Source organism: Genypterus blacodes, unplaced genomic scaffold (assembly GCF_046128005.1).
Source record: "Genypterus blacodes isolate CSIRO-AG114 ecotype Tasmania unplaced genomic scaffold, CSIRO-AGI_Gbla_v1 ptg000067l_1, whole genome shotgun sequence".
Lineage (NCBI taxonomy): Eukaryota > Metazoa > Chordata > Actinopteri > Ophidiiformes > Ophidiidae > Genypterus > Genypterus blacodes.
The window spans coordinates 17,365,126-17,392,476 of record NW_027466879.1 but is presented as its reverse complement, the minus strand read 5'-3'; the positions used below and the strand labels follow the sequence as shown (position 1 = coordinate 17,392,476).

Below are 27,351 nucleotides of genomic sequence, written 5' to 3'. Positions count from 1 at the left end.
ATGGGGACTGACAGGTGTAAAGCCAAATGAAGAGAATGACGGAGGAAAAGAGATTGTCGTTGCGAAGGTATGAGCACTCCAACACGTAAGCATTAGTGACTCACTAACGCAATTACTTCAGAATTTCTTCTTAACAGTTTATGTAAAACTTAGATTCCACTTACTGAAGCATCACTCCCGCACCCTCTTCCTCCTCTGTGCGTCCCGCCCTCCCCTCCTCCTCCTCCTCGTCATTGACTACCTCTAACGCCATCACGAAGTTTGCCGGCACCAACAAACCAATCAGAAATGAGTCACGCCAAACTGACCAATCAGAACGCACGTAGTGGGAGGGTCTCTCTCTCTTTCTCTTTCTGTCTCTCGCTTAGGTCTCTCTCTCTCTCATGCTCACTTCTCCGGTAAAACGTGCTGTCTCACTCGTGCATCCTGGCACTGAGAGAGGAAGAGAAGGAGAGGGCGAGCGAGAGAAAGAAAGAGAGAGAACAGTTTGAGCCTCACACACACGCTTCCGCTCTCTATTTTAAACACACCGGACTGTATTTTTTAGCTCTGCAGCGTGTGTCTGTTGGTTTACACAAAGCCTGGACCGTTTTTTTTACTCCTTATTTTGTTTTGTTTTACGCTAGTGGTGTGTGTGTGTGTGTGTTTCTGTCTGTCTGTCTGTCTGTCTGTCTGTATGTGCTGTATGTATGTGTGTGTGAAAAGATATCGCGAGTGTCTTTTAAGTGTCTTAACTGTAAGCGTGTGTGTGTGAGAGAGAAAGAGGACCAGGATGATTGCGGCCCAGCTTGTAGCCTATTACTTCGCTGAACTCAAGGATGACCAGATTAAAAAGGTGAGTGCGGACTGTTTAACTCATCCTTCGTTCTACCTGAAGGTGTCCATTTTGTGTGTGTGTGTGTGTGTGTGTGTGTGTGTGTGTGTGTGTGTGTGTGTGTGTGTGTGTGTGTGTGTTTGGACAGGAGAGGGGTCAAAGTGAGAGTGTAATGTAATACCTGGCTGTGTGTGTGTGGAGATCTTTAGTATTATTATGTTTATTATTATTTACGTTGATGATGAGGGATGTGAGGACAATACATGTTCCTGAAGGGAAGAGTTAAACAGAGATGTGCAGCAGAACCTTTTGAGGTGTGTTTGTACAGTAAGATGTGTAATAACACGTTAGAGGGGATGCGTTTGGTGCCATGATGTAAGTTCGTAGAGGTGTGGCAGACAGGAAGAGAGAGGAAGAAGGAAGTGTGGAAGAAAGGTCAGGAGAGGCGAGGCACAAAAAAGCAGCCGTGTTTTATCATCTCATTGAAATGAGAGGAGAAAGAAGAAGTCACTGACCCGACCATGACAACAATGCGGCAACTCTAGGATATCCAGATTTTGTTCACACACCTTTCTAGTATTGTAGTAATGTTCAGTATATTCAATGGTTGAATACATGTAACCAGAATGAAAATAAATAATAGCTTTTATCCTCTTCACTTAAGTTATAATACATGAGCGAGTATGAGCGAGTTACTTTCAAGGTGAGTGAGAGGAAGTATGAGAGGACTGGCGCTCCATGAATGCCTCTTTCATGAGCGTTCAGTGGAGCAGTCGCCAAAAGTGATACGACCAGTTAGGCTAGAGCTGTGTGTGTGTGAGAGGGCGTGTGTGTGTGCTCATGTTACCCAGATCCTTATAGTCCCCGGTACTTCCTGATATAATGTTCCTCAGAATTATGCCTTCACAACTGCAATTCAATGTCAAAATTGAATGAATGAATATTAATGTTTTTGTTAAACTTGTTCATACAAATGGATGTGATACTTTTTAGGCCTACAACCATCTTCATCATCACATGTTGTTTAAGTTTGTCATCATCCAAAAGGCATTTCGAGACACGTGCTTCAAATATGGGACAGGGTCCCTTTAAGGGCCCTCGCTGATGATGTCACACCATCACCAACCACAGACTCTGCATCAAACACTGGTCTCTCTCTGCTTAAATGGAAAACTTAAAGCATCACACTTCAGTCCTCCTTTTTTCTTTTTCTCTTGCGTTTGCTCTCTCTTTCTCTCTCTCCCTCCCTCCCTCCCTCCTTAGCCCTCCCTCTCCCCTCTTCAGTTGAATTGAACAACCGCTTTTTATCCGAGATGATACACAAAGGTCGTATTGTCATGTGCGTCAAAATTCAAGTGGCTCTTATCAGCACAGATGACCTGGTGTAATACAACACACCTCCCTCCCTCATTACTCCTGCTCCCTCTTCCTCTCTGTAACTCCCTAAAATAGGCCAGCTTTGAATCATGTGACCATAGGTGACAGGAGGAGAAGGCTTACTCACAAATACACACATGCACAGACGTGGCAGGTGTGAAGTCATTGTGTTAATGTTGTAAGTGCAGGTGATCCTCAGATGTCCAAAACACAAAGGCTGTGTGAAGGACAAAGATGACTGTGATTACGTCTTCACTACACGCCGCTTCTGCGCTGTGTCCTTGAATTCCCCCGGAAGCTACACTGCGGGTAATGTTAGCGGGCATCCCAAAGCGCTGTGTGTGTGTGTGTGTGTGTGTGTGTGTGTGTGTGTGTGTGTGTGTGTGTGTGTGTGTGTGTGTGTGTGTGTGTGTGTGTGTGTGTGTGTGTGTGTGTGTGTGTGTGTGTGTGTGTGTGTGTGTGTGTGTGTGTGTGTGTGTGTGTGTGTGTGTGTGTGTGGAATAAGGCAAGTTAGAGGAGAAGGCGGTGCAAAGGACAGTACTTTTCCACATGGAGAGGCTGTGTCTGCACAACAGCGTGTGCGGGTACAGTACATACACAATGGAGTCAGGTTTCACTGCTTGCCCTGAACCACCACGCTGTGACGACAACAGCAGAGCGCATTGTGACAAGGAGGAATGCAAATACAGAGGAGAGGGAGAAGGACGACAAGGGAGAGGGGGAGGAAAGAGGGAGAGAGAGAGAGAGAAGACAGACAGAAAGAATCGTTCCTACAAAACTTAATACCTAACCTAACTTGCCATGGCTGAGGTGTGTTGAAGGGAAAACACAGCCTTCACATGCTCATGTAGACACACACACACACTGTTCCTGTTGTGGGACGTGTTAGGTCTCAGCAGAGGTCATTCAGCTTGATATGGTGAAATGCTAACATGTGGGCAATGTCTGTTTTTAATCCCCCCTTTGTGACCCTAATCAGGTAGTAACGCTTTGTCATTCAAGTGGACTCGCTGAATACCTTCACCTGGAAATGCTCGTCCCATTATTAACCAGACCACTGACGAATGCAGATTGAAGTTTAATGTATCTCAATGCCTAAAGATGCATGATATAAACACATAGTTTGTCTCAGAGCACATTTACGAGCAGTATAAGGTAAACCATGGTAGCACAGGTTCCATCTAAAGTATGATTGATAAGAAGTAGGGAGGAGTTAGAAGTATGAGGAGGCTGTGGTGGCGGAGGTAGAATGACTATAAATAAAAGAGAAGTGTGTATCAAAGGGCAGCTGGACAGGCGGTCTGCATCACTGTGGACGTAGCAGTTGGCACGGGAAGAATTACGAGCTGGCAAGTGGGTGTGAAGTCCTGGTGTCAAACCCCTGTGGAGTGGTTTACATCAGCTGATGGGTAGATGGCATGGTAGCCCCATGACCTGTCTGACCTCATGGAAGCTTCACTTCCTTGTTCTCTTGAGATCAGCAGGTCATCTCTCTGTTTTTAGAAACATCCCTTCCCAGACAGAACGTGGGAATAATCCTGAAGGTTAACTTGACCTTTAGGGATTGGCGACATTAATGTGGAGTAGAAACAGAGCAACATGAGCATCCGGTTGATGTCCTCTCCGTGTCCTCTTGTCAGAGTCGTAATTCACCAACATAGTGTTCCGACTGTGTTCACCAACTCTCCATCATTTTACTGTGCATGTAAGCAGTTTCTCATCACCAGCTGTCATTTGTTTCAATGTAAATATCAGAACTATTACCCAACGACCAGTCAATTGCACATCATAACAACATCAAATCCAACGCAATGAAGTGCATTCCATCCAGACATTGCTTGATTCAATAAATCGGCACCTTTCATGATTAAGAGAGAGAGAGAGTGTGCGTGTGGAAAGGGTGTAATTAAAATAACAGATGCTAAGGGAAGGCAGCCACCAGAAGGTGTGTGTGTGTGTGTGTGTGTGTGTGTGTAGTGGTGGGGGGGTTGGAGTAGCCCAGACTAGCAGTAACCTGTAAGTTATCTTGTGTCTTTTGTCCTCCTCGTTGCTCTACCAACAAACCCAAACTCTGAACAGGACTGGAAGACGGTCCACGATCGTGCGGCAGAACAAAGCTTGTCAAAGTTTGGGCTCCCGTACGACCCAAGTGTGTGTGTTAATGAGTTCTCATCCCTGTGTGAGACTCCACAGTTAGAGGGACCGTAGGGAATGTGACGGCTCACAGATGTACTGCTCAGCTCTCATGTGTACGACCCGCCACACCCTCAGTCACCTTCACAGCCTTTTTGCCTGTCTAACCCAATTGTTAGTTTTCATCAAACCAAGTGTACGCTGATGTGCGGCCGTCATGTGCCAAACACCGGGTTTGTACTTAAACATTAGTACAATTTGCGGTTCTGCCATAAAACACAGCTGCTTTGTAGCCAGCAGATGCAATTTCCTCATTTGCGCTCACACACCTCAACTGACGCCGTCTTAAACCAGTAATCATAGACCGTCATCATACAGGAAACAGTTAATGTGTGACTGCTACAACAGGAAGCAGCAGCATTCCTATCTGACGCCTGCTACAATGAGTCATGCCAGTGAATTATCACACGGGGCAATGATAGGAATCGCAGTACGATCAGCCATTGTGTGTATTCGTGTGTGAACCACTTTGATCTCTTCAGTGTTTAACATAAATCACAGGTCAACGTCATGAAATGAAATAATATGATAATCCAGTTATGTGTATTGGGATGAAAGAGTTCAACCTGCTCACGGTGAATGTGACTAATGAGCATGTGTTTTTAATATTCAGGTCTTGGTGTGTCGAACTCTGAGTCATAGACCAAGCCTGCCGCTCGTCACACAGTGTGATGTAACACTGGGTTTCAAGCAGCCGTGTCTATCATCATGTACCTGAAAGGTCAAGCAGTTGAAGCTGTTGTGTGTCTATGATACTTTACACAAACGGCAATTTGAGCAATACAGGGTTGACCGGTCAGGATATGATGATAACTTATATAAAGCATTGGCTTACCGTGCTTTATCAGTGTGTTTGTGCAATAAATAAGGAGCTGTTCACTAACTCTTATAACTTATGAGAGCACACGTTTGTCTTGATAGCAGATTGGTGTGTTACATTCAGGAGGTGGATTTTTAACAGATTGCTCCAAAGACGTTTTCAACAAACATAAAGTGAAACGTGTTGTGTTATGTTTTACCCCGGTTGTGTGCTGGTCGAAATGTTCCCCAGATTGGTTATTGATGCTCATTTCTAATGTTGTTTTGTTTCATTCCAGATTGATAAGTACCTGTACTCCATGCGCTTCTCTGATGAGACGTTACTGGACATCATGCAGCGGTTCCGCAGGGAGCTGGCCAAGGGGCTGGGGCGGGACACGAACCCTACTGCTACACTGAAGATGCTGCCGACGTTTGTGCATTCCATCCCCGACGGCACAGGTAGGCACATGGGACCTGAATGGCCCACCAAGGACGCTTTCTGTGATCAAACGTGTCAAAACCATTTCACAAATGCTTTTTAGCTTAACAAATAGTAGGAGAACATGTCAGCAAGGGTCCGATTGTACAGTCAGGGACACTTGAACCAATGTCTACATTCATATCAACCATCAGAGAAAATACCATATACATGACAACTTGCATATAAACGTCAGATTGATTTAATCATAAAAACTGTAAAAGAAAAAGAGGACAAAATGTATTCAGTGCAGTGCAGGGCTTTATTTCCTTCCTGATTTTTTTATAGCACACAATCTACCTTAGTTTACCGAAACGATAAAGTCACTGACAAAATAAAGAGGGACTATTTTGTAACAGAAAGAGTGAAAGCTACTTATAAGTTATCCTTTATGTCCTCACACTTTATCACGGTACACTTACACACAAAGTCGCCAGGGCAATTGTGAAACAGCGATTACAGGAAATGGTTCTTTCTTTTCCAGACCAGCCTATCTAAAGGGGGTTAAGCAGGTTATAACATGACTGTCTGCTGCAGCAGGCAGGGTGACAGCCAGGGCAGCTCACACACATATACACTCATATACACTCATATACACTCATATACACTCACGCCAACCATTCTGTCTGACTCCGGCCAGAGAGCCATGAAGGGATCACAGAGTGCAGTTGCATTAGATAGCTAGTGGGACATTGTGTGATAGCTGGTGATGATAAAGGCTTTAGTTGTGTCTGGTGATGGTCCTGATGGAGAAAAGTACATCGTGTTGATATTGTGTTGTCTTCCCTCCAGCCGTCTGACTTGTGTAAATATCGTAGCAATGCAACGTGCTGCCGTGCCATGTAAAATCTTTCTGGGTGAAAGGAACATGATGTGGACTCTTCCCCAACGCTGCATTTAAAAACCAGATCCCTACAGTCTTACTGGGGCCGGATACTCCTTATGCAGTATCACATCCCTCTTTTTTTCTCAGTATCACATCCCTCTTCTCTATAACAACATAATCTGAGCCAATGGACTCAACAAGTGAGCCTTTTGACCCAGAGCACATCCTTTTCGCAGGGGAACAAGAATTACACAATTCCATTTGGGATGAGTTTGGAAGAAGAAGAAATATAGATTTAGTCTTTCTCAATGACATTACTGTCTGCTAGTAAAGGTCGCTGTCTGGATGATAACACTAATGAACTCTGATAATCAAATGAGGAGAACATTGCACTTTATCTCATTAGATTGTCGCTGACCATTCGTCTTCTTCTCTCTTCGTCTTCTTCTGGTTTCTACCTCTAACACAGGAAATGAAAGATCCTCTCTGATAGGTTGTCCTCTCTTTACCATGTTTCGTCGCAACTACAAAGCCCTCAAGAGATTTTGCCCAATAATGAACCCACAAATAAGCTTAAACTCAAACAGGGGGAAGGTTAACCAAACACAAACACACATGATCGTGTGTATAGGTGTACAGTACTGTGAAATAGTGTAGTAGGTTGTTACTCCAGCTAGTTCTTTCATTTCTTTATCTACTGAAGGCTGTACATTTTTAAGAGATAACTGCTTTCCCATTCACACCCCATCATTTTATCTGGCAAAGGCTATCAAAGTCAGATAAGCAGACACACCTTGTGATAGAATGCTTTTTACAGTAAAGTAATCAGTCTCTCGTGTTTGCTAAGCAATTAGTAGAAAGAGCCTGCTTGGTTAGTTTGTGAAGCGTCAGATCACGGGTCCGTGAGGAAGTGTAGCGCAGGAGACAAGTTATGACAAAGTAAATACAAGCATGTCTCTTTCTCTCTCTCCCTATTCCCCTTCCCCTTGTTTCTTTGATCTTCCGTCTCCATAGAGAAGGGAGACTTCATCGCGTTGGATTTGGGAGGCAGCAACTTTAGGATTCTGCGTGTCAGAGTGAGCCATGAGAGGAAACAGACAGTTGAGATGGAGAGTCAGATCTATGACACGCCTGAGGACATCATACATGGCAGTGGGACCAGAGTAGGTTTTGCTCTAAAGTGCACACAACCGTACACACTTTACAACACACCCACTTTATATTGCCTCTCCGTTGCTGGATCCACCTGAGGGAGCATTTCTCTCATCCCGCTTCTTTTGTCTTCCCAGCTGTTTGACCACGTGGCAGAGTGTCTAGGCAACTTCATGGAGAAACACAACATCAAAGACAAGAAGCTGCCTGTGGGATTTACCTTCTCCTTCCCCTGCCAGCAGACCAAACTAGATGAGGTAAGACTAAATTACTGACTTACTTTCAACATTCTTCCTGGCACATATTCAAATCTCTCACGCTCACTTCTGGGGAAGGCACAGAAATGAAATGTTGTGAATAGATGTGTTGCCCCAGTCAGAATTGAATCCTCTACCCATGTTAATGTGCCAGGCTGTGATCGAAAAGACTCAATAACATAACACACCTCTGTCTGTTTTTTCCGTAGGGCTATCTGATAACATGGACTAAACGCTTTAAGGCTGCGGGAGTGGAGGGGATGGATGTTGTGAAGCTGCTCAATAAAGCCATTAAGAAACGCGGAGTGAGTCTTTGGTGCTTAAGTAGATGTCGATGATTTCATTCTAATCGGGATGGTGTCCACAATACCTCCTTACTTACGTGTTTGTTTGTGTGTGTGTGTGTGCATGATTGTTCCAGGACTATGATGCTGACATCATGGCAGTCGTGAATGATACAGTTGGCACGATGATGACCTGCGGGTTTGATGATCAGCGCTGTGAAGTGGGCATTATCATCGGTACGACAACCATCAAATGACAAATCACGTTAAAAATGATCAAATCAAGCAAATAGAAGTCAGATGAGAGCTGAGTAGATGAAACAGCAATGAAGTCTCCATCTTAGGAAGTGTAAGTGATTGTACTGAAGGATTTCCCTTGGTGTGTGTACTTAAAGGTACTGGTACCAACGCCTGCTACATGGAGGAGCTGCGTCACATTCAAATGGTGGAGGGAGACGAGGGCAGGATGTGCGTGAACACCGAGTGGGGTGCTTTCGGAGACGACGGACACCTGGAGGACATCAGGACGGAGTTCGACAGAGAGATAGACAGAGGCTCCATCAACCCAGGGAAACAGCTGTATGTCACAACAAATAATGTCAGATAAGGAGCTTCACCTGAGCCATATATGTCTTGATTACAGAAGAAATTCGTAGTCTAGTATAAAAAGTTCTCCAACTCTGCTGTTAGCTGTTTAGATCAAAGTAGTTTGGTCTGGTATTTGTTCATATCCAGAGACCAGCAGCATCTATACTGACACAGGAAATGCTTCTGTCTATATTTATCTTCTGGAAAACTTTGAGCCCGAATGAAAAGCTGAACATCACTAACAACATGGACTGTTGTTTTATCATTAATCATATCTATAGACTGATTATAAGCTCCTGACATATTGACCTGGGTTTCTTTTTCGTGACGTCTAATCCTCCCAACCCTCTTCCTCTGCTCTCTGCACGGCAGCTTTGAGAAGATGGTCAGTGGTTTGTACCTGGGGGAGCTGGTGCGTCTCATCCTGGTGAAGATGGCCAGGGAGGGCATGCTGTTCGAGGGAAGGATCACCCCTGAGCTCCTCACCAAAGGGAAGTTCGAGACCAAGCATATCTCGGCCATAGAGAAGTGAGTCACACGTCACACATTACAACCAGTTTCTTTTGAACCCGTCCGTATATGAAACATTCCCAATATTCTTTCTGTCTCTTTATCTCTCTTTCCTGCTCAGGAGTAAGGAGGGTTTAACCAAGGCCAAAGAGATTTTAAGCAAACTTGGCGTGGAGCCCTCGCGTGACGACTGCATCGCCGTGCATCATGTATGTATCACCGCTGACATGGATTCACTTATTGTGATCATAAACAAGGAAATTCCAACAACTTGAACGTGATGTAAATAAATAACATAAATGTGACGATCTTCTCTTCTCTTCTCTTCTCTTCTCTTCTCTTCTCTTCTCTTCTCTTCTCTTCTCCCTTCCAGGTTTGTACCATTGTTTCTTTCCGCTCTGCCAACCTGATAGCTGCCACACTGGGCGCCATCCTACTGAGGCTGAAGGAGAACAAAGGCGTGGCGCGACTCCGGACCACCGTTGGCATTGATGGTTCTCTCTACAAGATGCATCCACAGTGAGTGATGAGATATGTATGAATAGATAGACCAACACAGTGATTAGAGTCACTTATTATTAAAAGCAATTAAGAAATGATGTGCCTCCTTTCTGTCACTCTCTACTCATTTCTCATACAAAATGTATTTCAGATATGCTCGCCGTCTTCATAAGATGGTTCGCCGTCTGATCCCCGATTCTGACGTGCGGTTCCTCCTGTCAGAGAGCGGCAGTGGGAAGGGTTCTGCCATGGTGACGGCCGTGGCCTATCGACTCGCTGAGCAGTCCAAACAGATCGCTCAAACACTGTCAGAATTCCGCCTGTCCACCGAGCAACTGCTGGAGGTAAGGACAGATAGAGAAACCCGGTGTGTGTGTGTGCCTGTAGGTTTCAGCACAATTATCACTAATTACTCTGTACTGTTAACAGGTAAAGAAGCGAATGAGGATTGAGATACAAAATGGCCTTTCAAAGGACACTCAAGACACTGCTACTGTTAAGATGCTGCCAGCCTTTGTACGGAGCACACCTGATGGCTCAGGTGACTCACACACACCAGCACACACTCATGATCAAACTGCATGACTGTATATGTGTGTGTAAAGTCATTACTCAGCAGCAGGGGCTCATTACAGTCACACACCTCTATGTGACTGACAGCCAATGATTTGCCCTCAGCAAACCTTTCTACACACTGTATTACAGTCAAATGCATGCAGAAGCAGGGTGATGATGGTTGAACATAGGCACTAAAATGCAATTACACGTTTGCCCTTTACAAGGAAGAATGACTGAATACTCACCCCACCTTTATGTCCTTTTATTCAGGGGAAATTATGCTTCATCATTGCTGATCTAATGAACATTCTGTCACTTATTGACCCTCACTATGCTGCCCGATTTCATCTTCTAAGCATATGAATAATGTGGAAAAAAACAACTACAGGAAGTCAACAGTTTTAACATTTAGGATTTGTTCCGTGACATTCCGAATTGTCCCTAAATTTGACCCAAAGCGACTGACGTATGTATCTGTCTGCCTGCCTGTCTCCCTGTACGTCTGCGTGTCCAGAAAATGGTGATTTCCTTGCTTTGGATCTGGGTGGGACCAACTTCAGAGTTCTGTTGGTGAAGATTCGGTCTGGGAAGAGGAGAACAGTGGAGATGCACAACAAGATCTACGCCATTCCCTTAGAGGTGATGCAAGGGACGGGAGAGGAGGTGAGTTCATCCACATTGAATGATGTGATGCAGGCCAAGCAGGAGATAAGAGGAAGCAGAGGGGTGGGATGGGGAGCAGACGCTCACTAAAAATAAGAAAGTTTGAACTCTTGAACTCTCGTTAGCTAGACCGCATGTAGAGATGGTAAAGGTAAAGACGTGGGGATAAAGATTGAGTTGATGGTCTTAAAAATATATAGTTGAACAGCGTTGTACAGCTAAGGCTAATCCTGTCACCTTTGACTCTTTAACCTGAACTGAACTGACTCCATTGGTTTCTCTCTGCAGAATGACAAGAATCAGAAAAGAATCAGTGCTGATTTTTCTTACACATCCCAAACAGCTCATATTATTGCTTTTTTAGTTTCCCGATTAAAAGAAAAGGTCTTGTAAATGTAAATGAAATCATATCTCTTCTTTCCATCGTCCACTGAGGCGCCTTTGAGCAATGCATTCACTGATAAAGCAGCCTAATTGGCCATAAACGAAGGACAGTAGTTGTGATCGGCTTCACAAAATACACATCAGGTTTATGATGTTGACTCCAAAGGTCACATGTCCTGCACAGTATAGTCATATCATATGTTTTATATTATGTGTAAAGTCCTAAGTGTCCCCTGTATATAAGTACATACAATCCTGACTCAAACATACTGTCGGTGTTTCTCAAGTTAATTTGATGTCTTATTCTACCTTTCTTTGTTTTCTCCTAGTTGTTTGATCATATAGTGCAGTGTATCAGTGACTTCCTGGACTACATGGGGATGAAGAATGCTCGTCTTCCACTGGGCTTCACCTTCTCCTTCCCCTGCCGACAGACCAGCCTGGATGCTGTGAGTGTGGACCTTTTGTGTCAACTCTTATAGATTCACTATTCTCTGTTCTGTTCTAAAGCAGAGTCCTGAAACACCATTTATATTGTGTGTGTGTGTGTGTGTGTGCGCGCGCAGGGCATCCTCCTGACATGGACCAAGGGCTTCAAGGCTACAGACTGTGAGGGAGAAGATGTGGTGGGCCTGCTGAGGGAGGCCATAAGGAGGAGAGAGGTATGGGACACACAGACCAGGGGAGGAAAACAAGTCTGTCCACCGTGTGTCACCCTGTGTCACCCTGTGTCACCCTGTGTAATGTGATATATGTTTCCTCTAAAGGAATTTGACCTGGATGTAGTGGCTGTAGTCAATGACACGGTGGGAACTATGATGACCTGCGCCCATGAAGAGCCCACATGTGAGATTGGACTCATCGCTGGTAAGTATCAACATATTGTGTCACCTTGATAAATACACAGCCAGCCTGTCCCTGTTGCTTGTCCTGTCTCTATCTTATGTGTGTTTATGTGTGTGTGTGTGTGTGTGTGTGTGTGTGTGTGTGTGTGTGTGTGTGTGTGTGTGTGTGTGTGTGTGTAGGCACTGGCAGTAATGCCTGCTACATGGAGGAGATGAGGAACATTGAGATGGTCGAGGGAGATGAGGGTCTGATGTGTGTCAACATGGAGTGGGGGGCTTTTGGAGACAACGGATGCCTTGACGACTTTAGGACAGAGTATGACCGTTTGGTAGATGACTTCTCCCTCAATCCAGGCAGGCAAAGGTGACCCCCTCGCCCCCTGCACACACGCACACACACATACATGCACACCCTTTTTCAAGTCAGATACACCTGCTTGCTTGTTAACCCACATTTGGTCAAAAGTTCACAAATGTAAATCTGTGTGTGTTTGTGTCTTACAGATACGAGAAAATGTGCAGTGGCATGTATCTGGGGGAAATAGTGCGTAACATCCTGATCGATATGACCAAGAAAGGATTCCTGTTCAGAGGACAGATCTCTGAGACGCTGAAGACCCGAGGCATCTTCGAAACAAAGTTCCTCTCACAGATAGAGAGGTATGAAAAGAAGTACATGACGTGTGTATGTTTCTGTCTAAAAGCGACGCAGTGCCGCAATGTAAATTAGAACCTCTTGGTATTCTAATATTAATAGAGTTTTTATTGTAGGTTATGTTCCTCACTGTAAACGGCTCAGTTCTGTTTGTGTCTTTCCTCAGTGACAGACTGGCGTTGCTGCAGGTGAGATCCATCCTGCAACACCTAGGCCTGGACAGCACCTGTGACGACAGTATAATCGTCAAAGAGGTGAGGTTTGTTCCGTAGACAACCGAACGAGCTGAAAGAACAGCAGCGTGAGAACACACACTGTGCCTGCAGACCCACAATGCCTTTGTGTCCGCTGTGTGGAGTCGTGTGATATTGCATTGCGTTAAACACCTTTTCGTGCTGCAGGTCTGCGGGGTAGTGTCACATCGTGCGGCTCAGCTGTGCGGCGCAGGAATGGCGGCCGTGGTGGATAAGATCCGAGAGAACCGCGGACTGGACCATTTGAACGTGACGGTGGGGGTGGATGGGACCCTCTACAAACTGCATCCACAGTGAGTTTAGTGCATTATTCACCTGACAACATATCAGCTTAAAAAAACGGTGCTCGAGTTGAAATGTTGACTCCATAAATAGTGTACCAATTTCAATGACACGATCATATTCACCTTTACTAGCAGTGTATGCACAAGGAACAAACCCAACATCTGATAACACAGGAGCAGATTGTGTTGCTGACTAGAAATGAAAGAGAAAGTTGAGCCTCCCTCTGCTGACTGGCCACATACTGCAGGCATCAGCTGACGTTTATGCAGTTGTCGTTTATTTTGTAAACACGACACAAGTCATAACCGTCACCAGTTCAAATATAAACTATGATCCGTTTCACTGTACTTAACTTAACTGTAACTTAACCTTCAGACTTCATAAATGCAATGTGCTCCGGTGTTTATGGCTTCACAACACGGCGTCCTGTGTTTCCTCTCTCTCTAGTTTCTCTGGGATCATGCACCAGACAGTCAAGGAACTGGCCCCTCAGTGCAACGTGACCTTCCTGCTGTCGGAGGACGGCAGCGGGAAAGGAGCTGCTCTCATCACAGCTGTGGGCTGCCGGATGAGAGAGGAGCTGAACAGCAAATAGAACATATCTCTTCTGTCTCCTTCTTATCTCTCTGTCCCTTCCTGCTCTGTCCTCTCCTTTGTTGTCTCCCCTTCGCTCCAAACATCTCCCTCCCCCCTTAATCCATCCAGTCTAGGCAACCCAAATTGATCCAGTAGCTGCTTTAGCCTGTGTGTGCGAGAGCGACAGAGAAGAACGAGGGTTTCAGCCTCTTCGGTGTTGATCAGCAGCCAGGCACTATATACTCTATTGTGATTAGTCAGAGTCTGATTAGCCATTGTAACGACACCCATTCTATTGCAGTTGTGTGATTCCTGAGGTTAAACTTTGTTGAGATTAAGCACACTTATATTTTTGGTAGGAATGTGCAGGAGGGAAAAGGTCCACACACTCCTGTAACTGTCATGAGGTAATAATAATCAGAATGTTAAGGGCACTTTCAAAATGTTACTGAAATAATATGTCAATCCTTGCAGCTTTTCAATCGTTGCAACGTCTTAAAACACCAGTGTAGACCAAAGTCTGCTGTATTTTACTCACTGTACAAACAAGACAAAAAGGGATATGAGGTTATATGAAATGTGTAACGACATGAGAGAGAATATTTTTGCTTAAAAAGAGTTTTAGTATCTCACCCGGGTATGATACATGTTGCTATTTATTTTATTTTTGTATTTGGATGATGCAATGAGTATGTTACTGTTGGAATAACGCCTCACAAAAAGGAAGTCGCAATCGGATCCCGTCTCGTATCGGACTAGTGAAACCACACCAGGGAGAGAGAGAGACGAGTACGGTAGCTTGATGCCACAGGCTTACTAAACGTGCAGACCGGTTCTTATTTGTGACACTAATCCTTTTGTACTCTGGTGTACTCTGATGTAAGATGCGTCCCAATAATGTGTATTTTACTAAGTAGAATCATGTTGGTATTAATCCGAGCTGCTGGTGCTTGTGTGTTTTTTGGGGGCACTGTGGTGAGCTGCCAACGTGATGCCAGTGGAACAACCAGAGCCAAAGCGTATTATTCTCCAAAAATGAGATACACTCTCCCTGTTCTGCTTGTACTGCTAAACGCTCCGGAGGATATTCAACCAAGAGGACTACTGTACGGCTAATTCTTAGATATTTATTTTCCATCGTTATTACTATCATCTTAATGGTGGCTATTAATAATACTTAATGAGAGATTTATTGTGGACGCGGACCTATTTGGTTAAACTTGAAGATATCACAGACTGTAAGAAGACACAGGTTTTTAAGATGAATAATAGGAACTATCTTTGAGTGGAGGCACTCAAAGGGCAGGACAGTTTTACCGATGTGACGGCGGCGTGCAGGGATGCATCCTGAACTTAACTGCCATCTTCACCAAACATTAGAACAAAGCAGTCGTTACAATCTGGAGTGGAGTCTCCTGTTAAAACGACAGCATGGAGAAGTCACCATCGCTCTGCCATCTTAAGCCGTCCTGCCTTTGAGCCACCACATCACTTCTGTAACCAGATTAAAGAAACCTCAACAAACACACGTTAATGCTGCATTTATCCAACACTGTCTCTGAATAAAAACACACCTGTGTCAATCTGACTATGATGTTTTTCATTCCTGCTATTCTGACCTTGGTCATTCGCCATTCAACATGATAGCAAACTGAATTTACACCAGTTCCTGACCTCTGACCTCTCTTAACTAGGCAAGTGAAAACAATGCATGGTATTGTTACGGTGTTCAGTGCACAATTCAATGAGGCAGGAGAAGAACATTATCAACTCACAGAATGTTCACATTTATTTCATGACATTTAAATTTCCTGTCACTCAATCCAACTATATGATCAGAGCACAAATCTGTTCTCTGTTGAGATCAAATCCTCATTTTACTGTGTGAATGTGTGAAACAGGCATTTTTAATCATTTCAGTTAACTTGTATAAATAAATCAAGAGGTTTCCAAATCATAATCTCAACTGCAAGTGACTCCGGTATGTACACCATCATCATCACCTCGCTGTGTGTGAGCAGCCATCACACCCCTGTTCAGAATATTTTGCATGTATTACTCAGTATAGATTCAATGAGATATTTTAATCAGACTGATTTAATAAGTAGCAGCACTTTGATGTTTGAGTCTTGATTCTTGTGTACAAAGAGCATAAAAATATCACAGTTACATGAACAAGTGAATCACAACACTGAGCAATATACAGTGTGAATGCACACAATGTGACCAATAATTCACAGTTATATTACTGTTGGTTGGTAAATACATGCCAAATGCTTGGGGAAACAATAGAATTTTTGGAATACATTACTTCAAGAGGGACTTTTAATTTGACCCTTTACAACCGACTGAGCTACAGGGTCACCTAGCTTAAAACAAGCCCGGTTTGTCACCACGTCTCCTTAAATGTTGAAATATTTGACACCACAGTTTGTCAGCTGCAGTTCCCCACAAGATTCCCCATCTTATATTCAGATCCTGACTCCACTGAGCCTCTGCGGGTCTTTCTGTACAACACAAAACATCTCAAAGCACATAAATATCACGTTGACTTTACGCTACTTAAGGTTTACAGCACAGCCACAACACACTCTGCACATGGTGGCAAATACAACCTCAGGCCCGTCAACTCGTCATTTTCTTGAAACACCAGCTACATAAAAGTTTTAAGAATAAAAAGGCTTCTGATATGCCTAAATCAAGACAGAAAACAGCAACCAATGAAAAATGTTTTTGGCATATAGTTGATGGAGGAAATAATGAATCATAAATGACAGCTTGGTGCTGATGCCAGTGGATCATACATCTCCTGTTCGGCCAAAAGATCTACAGTTCACAGCTTTTCCCCTGGAACAGAGGTGGAAAGGAACAGAGGTGGAAAAATGTGTTGACAGAGGGAACCGTGTCGAAAAATGAAACAGAGGGACTTAAATTGATGAAAAAATGTAAAAGGACGGATGAAGACAGAAATGAAAAAAGAATATCAGAAATAGTTTCTCTCGTTATTGAGGTGCAAGATGTTACCAGGTAGACAGTTCCTTTCCCAAAACCAAACAGAACAAGTAATTGCTTATTTACATCTCTGTCTCCACAAAATGAAAAATGTACTTATTCTAATTCTAATTTCATCAAGATTTTTCATTTTGGTTAATGGCAGTGTGGCTTCTTCAACTTCCTCACAATTTGAAGGCTGGTTTAAGCCTTCTGGAATGTTCACAAGTCCTTTAGTTTGTGAGCAGCTACTGTATATCCAACTCATTATTCCATATCCTCAATACGTTTGGCAGCTTGAGCTTTTGCGTGTTCCTGCCTCTGGACCTTGTGCGTGTTGTGTGTGCTGTTTGAATCATTGGCGTGTGCTTTGAGCTGCGCGCACTCATCTCTGTCTGTGCTGAGCCGAGCGCTGACTGAGAGGTTTGAAGTGAAGGTTGTCTTTGATCTAATGGAGGTGTGTGCATATGTGCTATCAGTGCGCTGGCTGCGTGTCATGGTGACCCTGAAGGTGTGTGTGTGCTGCAGCTCCTTCTTGTCCTCCTCCGAAACCCTGATAAAGGGACACCAAGAAAATGCGTGACGGAATCCAGCTCGGAACCTGGGCAAGAGGGAGAGAGAGAGAGAGAAAGGGAGAGAGAAAGGGACAGAGAGAGACAGAGAGAGGGAGAACATTTAGGTCACATTGGAGGAAGAGGATGCTTTTACTTCTAAATCAAGAATAAACAAATCCAGACTCATTCAAATTCTCAATAATTCCAACAGTTTGACTCTGTTTTTGTGCACAAATAATGTTTCCTCCCTCACTTCAATGACGTTGGATTGGCCGAGACGGAAGGGGAAGGTGCATGTGAATGTGTCTTTTACCTTTGGTTTAGACAGCAGTAAATGATGGGGTTGTACATTGTGGAACTCATAGCCAACCAGAATATGGCCAGATACACCTGTAAATAAACACAATCCACAATCAATACATAAATCAGAGTGTAAAGGAAGACAAACAGGAAGATGATTACTAACCTGCTGAATGTAATGCTGTTTATAAATGTCTCTGTTGAATGTACCGAGTATGAAATAGATGTGGTAGGGCAGCCAGCACAGGGCAAAGGTCATCACCACAACAACCATCATCTTCACTACCTGTATGAAAACATGTCATAGCTCAGCTGGTTTCTAGACAGATAAGGGTCCAGAGTTTATTATACTTCTGCTAAATGAAAGCAGAAAATGAACCCATGTGTCACCTTCCTCTTGGCTGTTATCTGGCTGTGGTAATGATCGGTCGCCTCTCCGGGGATGTGACCGCCCCACAGCGACTGGCCCACCAAACTGTAGGTCACCAGCATGACCAGCAGAGGGAGCAAGTAGATCAGCAAAATGACTGCAAACTGGTAACTGCAAGGAGGGGGAGAGAGAGAGAGAGAGAGAGAGAGAGAGAGAGAGAGAGAGTGTGTGTTTGATTACAAGAGTGTGTATGTCAGTCACACATCTGGAGTCTGTTAGGGGCTCTCTAGCTTATAGGCTATAGTATAGGCAGTTGTTGATATCAATGTGTGTAAAATGAAGCAATGTGCCAATAACAAAGGAGAAGATTGCAGGCTGAAATGTGACAACAAATGTCACACACAATAACAATAAGCCATAACACAGTGTGTGTGTTATAACCTTATAAACCACCCTGCCTGCCATGAATATGAAGCAGGATGCATTTGGTTGGTAAAAATCCTTCGCCAGCCCAACTTCACGCTCTCTGGATTGGATGATTGCAGAGCATCTGGACAGGAAGCTTGTTATTAACATGGACAGGTTCCAACATGCTGCTTTGGTGCTTAAGTAATGGAAGTTTTTCATTTAGTAAAATAATCAAGCCTGCAGATTGGTCCATCAAATCAAGAGGATCCAGACCATATGTGCCAACCAACTGCTCCACCTCCACACAGCATCTAACCATCATGTCTGAACTAGTCTGTTCTAGAGTGGCCCTCAGCCCCTCAGTCTCTAGTCTCACCTTAGCTGATGTGTTCCACCGTAATCATCCGGCCAGTCGACCATGCAGACAGTCCTGGGGTAGTAAAACCTTGTCACACTGTAATAGCACTGAGGGAAGGCCAATAAGACTGCAACAGCCCAAATCAGACCGATTACAACCTTTGTGGAGGTGGAGGAGAGGCGAGGCTTCAAGGGGTGGATGATGGCCATGTACCTGAAGGAGTAAGACAACTTTTATTTATTCATTTATACACAGATACTGTACCGGTGTTGTGCATTTTTGAAAGCCATGTCTGTCCTTTATTCATCCATTCATCTTAGGGTGAGCTCATGCAATATTTAAACTGAATCCGTTTCGGGTGTGTCACCATTATATCATTTTAATTATTCAGTTTCCGCCTCGCCTAGTTTGTCGTTCCTTGTTTGCTTCACCTATTTATTTTCCTATGTAATCCACCGGAAACTGATAATGAAGAAGTACAGAGGCTCTGACGCATTTGAATCAGTTTGCTCTTCCACGTGAAAAATGGATCACTGACATCAACAATATGCCTGCCTGCCTGCGCTCCTGCACACGTGACCCACGCTCTCCCTGCATACGGCCCGGATTCTGTCCCCATCCCCGAGCTTTCCCCACCACCGTCCCCAACCCATCCATGCAACGCTACTGGATGTTATAGTCGAGAAAAGTGTTGTCACGGTTCTATTGTGCCATAGCTTTCTCACTCGTAAGTTCTGGTGGGCAGTACTTAGTAATCAGCATTTGTACCCTGAGGAGAGATAGAGTCATTAGAGGCTAATGAATGGAGCTACAAACTGCTCTGTAATTGATGATACAAGGGTGGAGATGCTGGGACAGCTTTGTACATCAGAGATAAACGGTGTTGCACCTCATCACCTCTGCTCAGGGATGCCCTTTCAGCTCTTTCATATCCTTAGATACAGTATAAAGATCAATGCATTTTTGATACATGGTTGGGTGTTTGGGGTGGAGACGTTTGGTAGGAGGGTATGTATGAATTTAGTATTTGCAGGTTTTGGCAGGGATTATCCTACTTCTTCCTTCAGTTTACTGCACACCACTGAGTCTGAAATGAAGAAACTACGAGGAGTGGAACATCTTCAAGCATGAACAGCACCCTTGAATAACCACAGATAGACATCCAATTACATGTGCGGCTGAAAACCGAAGATCCATTACAGAAATAAAATGAGATAACCAATATATGGGAGGACAGTGACTACAGAAAAAATGACAATAATTGTAGTGCTTAAAAGAAACCTATGCATGCTGTACTGCTATCTATTATAGAAATGTTACTGGGTAAAAGCTATCAATGTGATTTTATGTCTATATATGTATATCTCTATATATATATATATGTTGCTGCCATCACATATATATGTGTGATACAGCCATTAGCATGTCAGGGAGGAAAAGGAATAAAGGAATGTCTTCATGAAATTCATGATGCTGCATCAGGCTCATCAATACTATAGATGTATCATTAAAGACTAATAGCTACTGTCTTCTGAATACAGTATTTGATATAAGTTATGATCAGGAAGAAATATTTATAATTTCTGCAGTTTTTAAAAAAGTATTGGTTGTAGCAGTTTAAAGGTTTACATGTCATCACACAACCTGATGATTTCATAAATGAGAAACTAGTGAGGAGGAATAATCACCTTATAAGCAGATCTGTGCAGATTCTGCTGTACGCCTCATTTATCTAAATCTGTCCTGGGCCATAGCAGAGCCCTCCACCACACGTACAGATATGAAATAATATCTAAAACCTGATGGGAAAACGGTCTTGTGGAGCGTACAAATGAGTGCTGCAGAGTGTGTCTACATCCTTCCTAAAGCAGAAGATTCTAGATGAAGGGACGACTTTGACCCTTTGTGCTCTACTGAGCAGGAGAAACGTCTGTGCCTGTGCTGTCCACTGACCCATGGCAAGAGATGATATGAACAGACACGGGTCAAAACATTAACTCTAAAGGAGGTTATTAAAAATCCATACAGGAACATTACTATTGTTTGCTGATACAATATGTCCCTTTAGTCACTAATTGTAGATACTGCACAATTTCAAAAGTGCAGAATGGCTGATTTTCGCACAAACAGCTAAATTGTAATGGAATTCAGACTTGAATGTGAAAATGTTTTATCACAGCTGTGTGTAATGGCCTTTGTTCTTACCTGTCCACTGCTATGGCAGCCATCGAGTAGATGGATGAAAACATGGCAGTTATAGGGAAGAAGTTCTGAAATCGGCAGTAGCCCAAGCCAAAATACCAGTCATTGTGGAGGGCGTATACAAAGTTAAAGAGAGTGTTGAAGGTTGCCATGGAAACATCAGAGAAAGCCAGGTTGACGATGAAGTAGTTGGTCACAGTTCTCATACGTCGGTGAGCAAGAATGATCCAGATGACGGTGACATTCCCAGTGACAGACACAAGGATGATCAGGGAGTACGCTATGGCCCAGAGAGCCACCTGAGAGAGGAGAGGAGAGGAGAGGAGAGGAAAGGAGAGGAAAGGAGAGGAAAGGAGAAAACCTAGTATTACAAATAGTTGAAAAAGTTGGCCAAAAAAGGTTTCAAAGTGAAACATCAGAGTGTCAAATTTAGATTTGATTTCTTTAAACTCAATCCAGAATTCTCTCTTTAATCTCCTACCTGCCAGCCTGGCTGATGGAACTGATTTCCAGTAGTGTCATTTCCGTCCTCCAGCCAGTCTGTAGTCACTGACAGCGGCACTGAGGTGGACTCCATGTCTCTGTCAACCACACTCTCACTGTCCATTCTGTCATTCTCCACCTGCTGACACAAACTCCAGAGTGCAAAAAGGATCATTATCAAGCTTTTGATACAGTTAGAAATATTTGGGGATACAGAATTTGAAAATTACAATGATGTCACCCATGTGTCTATGTGGATCCTAAATGCAATCTGGATTTTGCTCCTTAATTTATTTAAATTTCACACACATAAATGCTTTTTAAGTGCGAATGTTCTTCGCATTGGGCTGCAATTCAGCCACAATTCATGTAAATATCAATATCAACTGTCGTTTTTATTGCATTGTGTTAATCAACGCTCATAATAATCATTTTCACCTCCTGAGAAATGCCCGTGCAGATATTTGACTCACTGACCGAGCTGCCAAAGTTAATCATTAATACACCTTATCACTTTTACGGCTAATGTGATTGCAGTAACATATTTATGTATAATTTCAATAAAACAGGATTTATTGTTGGGTGTTAACAAGCGCGCTAAACACTTAAACACAGTCATTAGTGGCACGAGTTCATGTTGCAACACTAACAGAAAACACAAGTTTATGCATTAGCGCAAAAAAGCGAAGAAAAAAAGGAATTTAAACACCAGAAGATTTTTTAACAATAATATAATCCAGTAATCATCTGCACGCTCTTACCTCAGTTTAAACACATTCACTGGCTTTTAATGTGAGTTTGTCCAATCCGTTGTTGGTAATCTTCGAAAATTAGGATCCGTGCGCGTAAAGGACGCTCACCTCATCCATCCAACCTGTCAAGAGTCCTACAACAGTCTCTCTCTCTCTCTCTCTCTCTCTCTCTCTCTCTCTCTCTCTCTCTCTCTCTCTCCCTCCCTCCCTCTGTGGAATGTGTAACCAGCTGATTACGGTGCTCACTGAGGGTGACGCACACGTGGGTACAAGAGAGGGGAGCGAAAGAGGGGGGGGGAGAGAGAGAGAGAGAGAGAGAGAGGGGGGGGGGGGGGGGGGGGGGGGAAGAGAGGGGGGAAGAGAGAGAAGGAGAGAGAGGGAGAGAGAGAGAGAGAGAGAGAGAGAAGGTGCATTTTGTCAGTTTGCTGGGACTGGAGGAGCTTTGTGTTAGAGCTTATTGTATCTCCTCTCCTTTATTCTATTTCAGGTGATTTCTGATTAAACTGCAGATGGAAGGAGTGCTGCTTCATGTTTGGGCCAAGGTGTCTCCTTGGCCCTCTGAAGTATCATGTTTTCTCAGAGTGTGTGCACTCACTGGGGCGCTTCTTTCCACAGTTACCTTGTTATTAATAATCCTTACTGAACCAAAACAGTACACATGCTCAGCTGTAAGTGCTGTGTGTGCCCATTTACTGAAATAAGTGTTTAAAATAGTCAACCAAAACTATTTGATTTGTGTAATATTTGTAAAACATAAAGATGTTTTCTGTCGTCTCTCTCTCTCTTTATATATTCTCTGCCTGGTCGGCTCCTACCATAGGTTCTGTTATCCATCAACACACTGTTTATTATCATTCCAGAGCTGACATCACTCAGTTTTATGGGTTCTGATGCCTACTGGAGAATCTGGATCCCTAATCTCCTTGACAGTGAACATGTGTGGTTGTCAACCACGGTGTTCCATTCAGCTAAATATGATATATATATGACATCATCAGATTGCAATATATATGTGGAGTTTTTTTCACAGACAGTTTGTGGTAAACATAGTAATGTAGAGGTGTTGATTGACAGCCATTCCCAGTGAGAGTCAACAACTCATCAGCCCATATGGCTCTTTTCTAACAAGCAGCTCCAAGTTGAACAGTGATGGCAGGTTACTGCTGAGGAATCCATGCTTTTTTCATTTACATTTACATTCACATTTAGTTGACCCTTTTATCTAATACACAACATACATAGGAGGTTTCCGAATCAACACAACAGATCTAGTCCAGAGAGAAGAAATGTAAGTGCAAGAAGCAAAGTTCTAGTGGAACAACAGGACTTAGGTGCTAAGAAGCAAAGCCTTTTTTTTAATGTAGGTAGCAACATAATTCAAACCATCCATGGATTTAGTGGCAGGCTATACAATAAATGTAGCAATAACGCTCACTTCTTTGATGTGCTATAAGTTGTACTGATAGAGGAAACATGGAGGCTACTCAGACAAAGAGATCAGAGAGCATCAAGAAAGATGATCGGCCTAAAATCAAGTTTTTCTATGTGCCATCAATATAATATTTGTTGGGTGCAAAGGCAGACAGCCTGTCTGTCTTCCCTCCTACAATACACAGGCCTAAGGAAGCAACTCTCATTCTGTGTACAGAAAATGTAAGAAATTGTTAGTCAGATAAGATGCCAGTTGAATCAGCACAACAGTACATGTACTGTTTCTACATTAAAGCATGTAAAACATTGTCATATACAATTATAAATGAGCTTGCACTCAGAGATGCTACACTTGTACAACACCACACCTGTATCCACTGCAGGATTGGTCCAGCTGTTGTTTACATTTCAGCTATTGATTGGTGTTGTCTGTTTCTCATGTTGCAGGATGATGATGTTGTCTGAAAGTGAAACACTTTCCTGACTTGGACCAGACATTCACAATATGTATGTGTCCTATTGCAGAAACAAATGAAAAATGTCAGAAAATCAAGGCAGTGCAAATGGCTGTGGCCGACAAACAAACAAATTGGCTAAATGCCATGGTTGTTGTTATAGCAACAATCCGTTCGACTGATGGCTCTTTTTTGTATGTAAAATTAGACAAAATGTGATTATAGTAGACTAGAATAGAGCCACGGCCACTGAAATTTATCAGCAAATTGTGGCAAAATGGTAATGAACAAAATAAAGATATAACTTTGATCTGGCTTGGCCCAGAAATTCTACAAATTAAATGTATTCAAATTTATATTTATTCACTGAGTTATGGTTATGGAGTTATCATAGTGGCACCATTGCCACAGCGCAAGAAAAAAATCAATAACAAAGGTTGTGACACTAGCGCCTTTCACACATACAATTTTCAGTGCATTTTGATGAAATGGGCAGGAAACACAGTCTCCTACTTGCAGGAGGGTGATTAGCCTACCCATGCTAAACTCAGGGCCCAGACAGACTTTGTGCACTCAGGTTAGTGATAGTGTCAGTGTAGTAAGAGGATAGGGCCCATTAGCAGATGTTCTCTCTCCATCCTTCTCTAACCCTCTCACCTTACTTCTGCTGTCTACTGATGTCTACTGATCACCTCTCTGGCCCCAGCTGTTTTTCAGCTCCATGTGACAGACTGATGCCTGCAGGGGTGCAGGCATCCCTCTCTCTCCCTCTCTCTCTCCTTCGTCCATGTCTGGCATGCTATTTCCCAATGCATGAATGTACATGATTGAATACATGATTTGTGTGTTTCGCCCTGCATGGGTTTTTTTTTTACTTCTGTATAATCCCACAGGAAGTTCCTATTGCACACCCAGCAGTTTGTGGAGAGGGAATCTCTCATGGAATTGCCTCTCCTGAGTTTTCTTCCTTTTTTTCCTTGTATATTAAGGTTTTCTCTGTCTTCCTAGCTTTTTCCTTGTCTTCCTAGAGAGCTTTGGGCTGAGTTGGGAATTTTCCTGATGTTGTGGGTCTGTAAAGCCCTTTGACGTTGTATGTGACTTATGAAGTTATTTTGTGCTATACAAATAAACTGACTTGACAATCACTGTGACAGACAGAAGGACAGACAGACAGCATTGATTACAACACACCCTCTGCTGCACTCGAGTGCTGTCTAATCTAAGCTTCAGTCCGCTGTCTGTAACGCACAAGACATAAATACATATCGAACTGTCATAACAATAATAACACCTTCCGCACTTGTCAGCAGCTTGTATGACTTGGTAGCTTTTAGAACCAGGGGGCCTGGATAGGGATCATGCCTCGGTTGCTCTTCCTGGTCGGGCTGTGGGGACAGAAAGACCAGGCAATTCTGTGTCTGTCAGGTGGACAGAGTCGACTGAGACCTGCTGCACGGAATAAAATCAGTAGGTGCAGAATGATAAATGAATTAGAGGAGGCACATGTACACTCCCCCAGGACAACGGAGTAGCAGGGGCCATTACAGACAGATACAGAGGTAGACAATGACGACTCCGAAGGTCTAAGGCTGTCTTTACCCGCTCATATTGACTCTGTCCCGTCCTCTCGGGGGAAGCGTGTGTGTGCGGATAAGCTTGCGTGTGTTTAGGATGGGTGGGGGTGGAGCCTGCTGACTTCAGCTGAAACCACTGTGGTGGTTTTCTCTGTTGTATGTGTACAGCAAGCACTGCATGTGTTTTATGTTCACACGCTCACAACTCCTGATTGGGCAGCAGGGCTTTGTGAAGGGCACATCTAAGGTCACAGGCAGGTAATGGCCAGTTTAACTGAGCTGGTGTCATTATAGCATGTGGGTGTGTGTGTGTGTATGTGCGCATGTGCATGTGCGCGTGTGTGTGTGTGCGTGCGTGCGTGTGTGTGTTTGAGACAGACTTGAGGACTATCCAAGGCCTAAAGCTGAGCAGGAAGGGCCATTCATTTGACTTCCTGTTAACTGAATCCATTGTATTTATGTATACAGCATAGTTTGATTCAGGAGACAGAGAGTCACATCATCTTTGGGAAACAATAACCCAGTAAGTCACAGGTTTCCTCGGCTCCAGTCCTGTTTTTCAGACTGAAACGTAACAAAAACTGGACAAATTTGTTCTGTTTGTAAGGCCAGAGTGATAGCAGGAATGTTCTTAAAGATATTCAAAGTATGTAGACGTTACCTCCAGAGGGGGTTTGCTGGTGTGTGCAGGAGCCACATTACTCTGACACAAATAACTCAAAAGCAATGTATCCTTCAGATATTATAGATAAATTGATGTCATGTATGATAATCTCTTAAATGTATCAGTTTAATTTAGCTTTCGCTCTCACACACACACATTTGCTGTGAAAATGAAAGAGAAAGAGAGATGGTACTTGAAACGAGTGTTCACATAAGAAGGAGCTATTTGCATTACCAGATCCCGGCTCTTATCAATGCTAAACAAAGGTCCAATGTGCAAAGTTCAAACTAAACTAGTCAGTCTGTAAAGACTGCTACTACTCCAGCACAGAGACGATGACCAGCCAACAAGACCTCCAACAGAGAGAACAGAGAGAAAGGTAACTGGGCACAGACCACCTGGGAAGAGGCCAAGTGCAGCTGATAAGTCACAGTGGGAGTCAATCAACACCGACGTGACCCAAGGCCAATTTCTGGGACGCCAGAATTCACTGTTGAGTCTCCAGAGATATCATGACATCATTGTTGCAACTGTTTGCTCGATGACATCGTTGTAGTGGCTTTGCTAAGGGAAGTATTTTGCGCTAAAGGAGGAAGGTGTCCACTTGATGACGCAAACGTGCCAACCATCAGCTACTACTAACATCAAGGCAATCTAATTGTGTATATTGAATCTGGATTTCAAACACACAACAGCACTGAAACAGGTACTTATCAAGGTTTTAAGTGACATTTGTTTAAACACAATGCACTGGTGCATCACTTTGAGTTTCCATTGTGTTATAGGATCATCCGTGTTTGAACAACTA

The 27,351-nt window shown here is 43.5% G+C and overlaps 2 protein-coding genes across 2 annotated transcripts; one reads left to right on the top strand and one right to left on the bottom strand.

Moving 5' to 3' along the window:
• The first annotated feature begins 382 nt into the window (after positions 1 to 382).
• hk1 (hexokinase 1) lies at positions 383 to 15,589 on the top strand. Its single transcript, XM_076155916.1, has 21 exons — positions 383 to 835; positions 5,482 to 5,644; positions 7,504 to 7,652; positions 7,779 to 7,898; positions 8,108 to 8,203; positions 8,320 to 8,419; positions 8,578 to 8,761; positions 9,143 to 9,298; positions 9,402 to 9,489; positions 9,654 to 9,799; positions 9,933 to 10,125; positions 10,211 to 10,322; positions 10,854 to 11,002; positions 11,716 to 11,835; positions 11,953 to 12,048; positions 12,154 to 12,253; positions 12,412 to 12,595; positions 12,736 to 12,891; positions 13,053 to 13,140; positions 13,288 to 13,433; positions 13,873 to 15,589. The coding sequence occupies exons 1-21, from the start codon at positions 773 to 775 to the stop codon at positions 14,018 to 14,020; spliced, it is 2,757 nt and encodes a 918-aa protein (XP_076012031.1). The 5' UTR covers positions 383 to 772; the 3' UTR covers positions 14,021 to 15,589.
• A 1,670-nt stretch (positions 15,590 to 17,259) lies between these two features.
• tacr2 (tachykinin receptor 2) lies at positions 17,260 to 21,803 on the bottom strand. The gene is made up of 7 exons (XM_076156088.1): positions 21,666 to 21,803; positions 21,188 to 21,483; positions 19,001 to 19,195; positions 18,237 to 18,387; positions 18,013 to 18,132; positions 17,860 to 17,936; positions 17,260 to 17,593 (listed from the first exon to the last, which is right to left on the bottom strand). Exons 1-7 carry the CDS (start codon positions 21,789 to 21,791, stop codon positions 17,260 to 17,262), a joined length of 1,299 nt encoding a protein of 432 aa, XP_076012203.1. The 5' UTR covers positions 21,792 to 21,803.
• Positions 21,804 to 27,351: the final 5,548 nt, after the last annotated feature.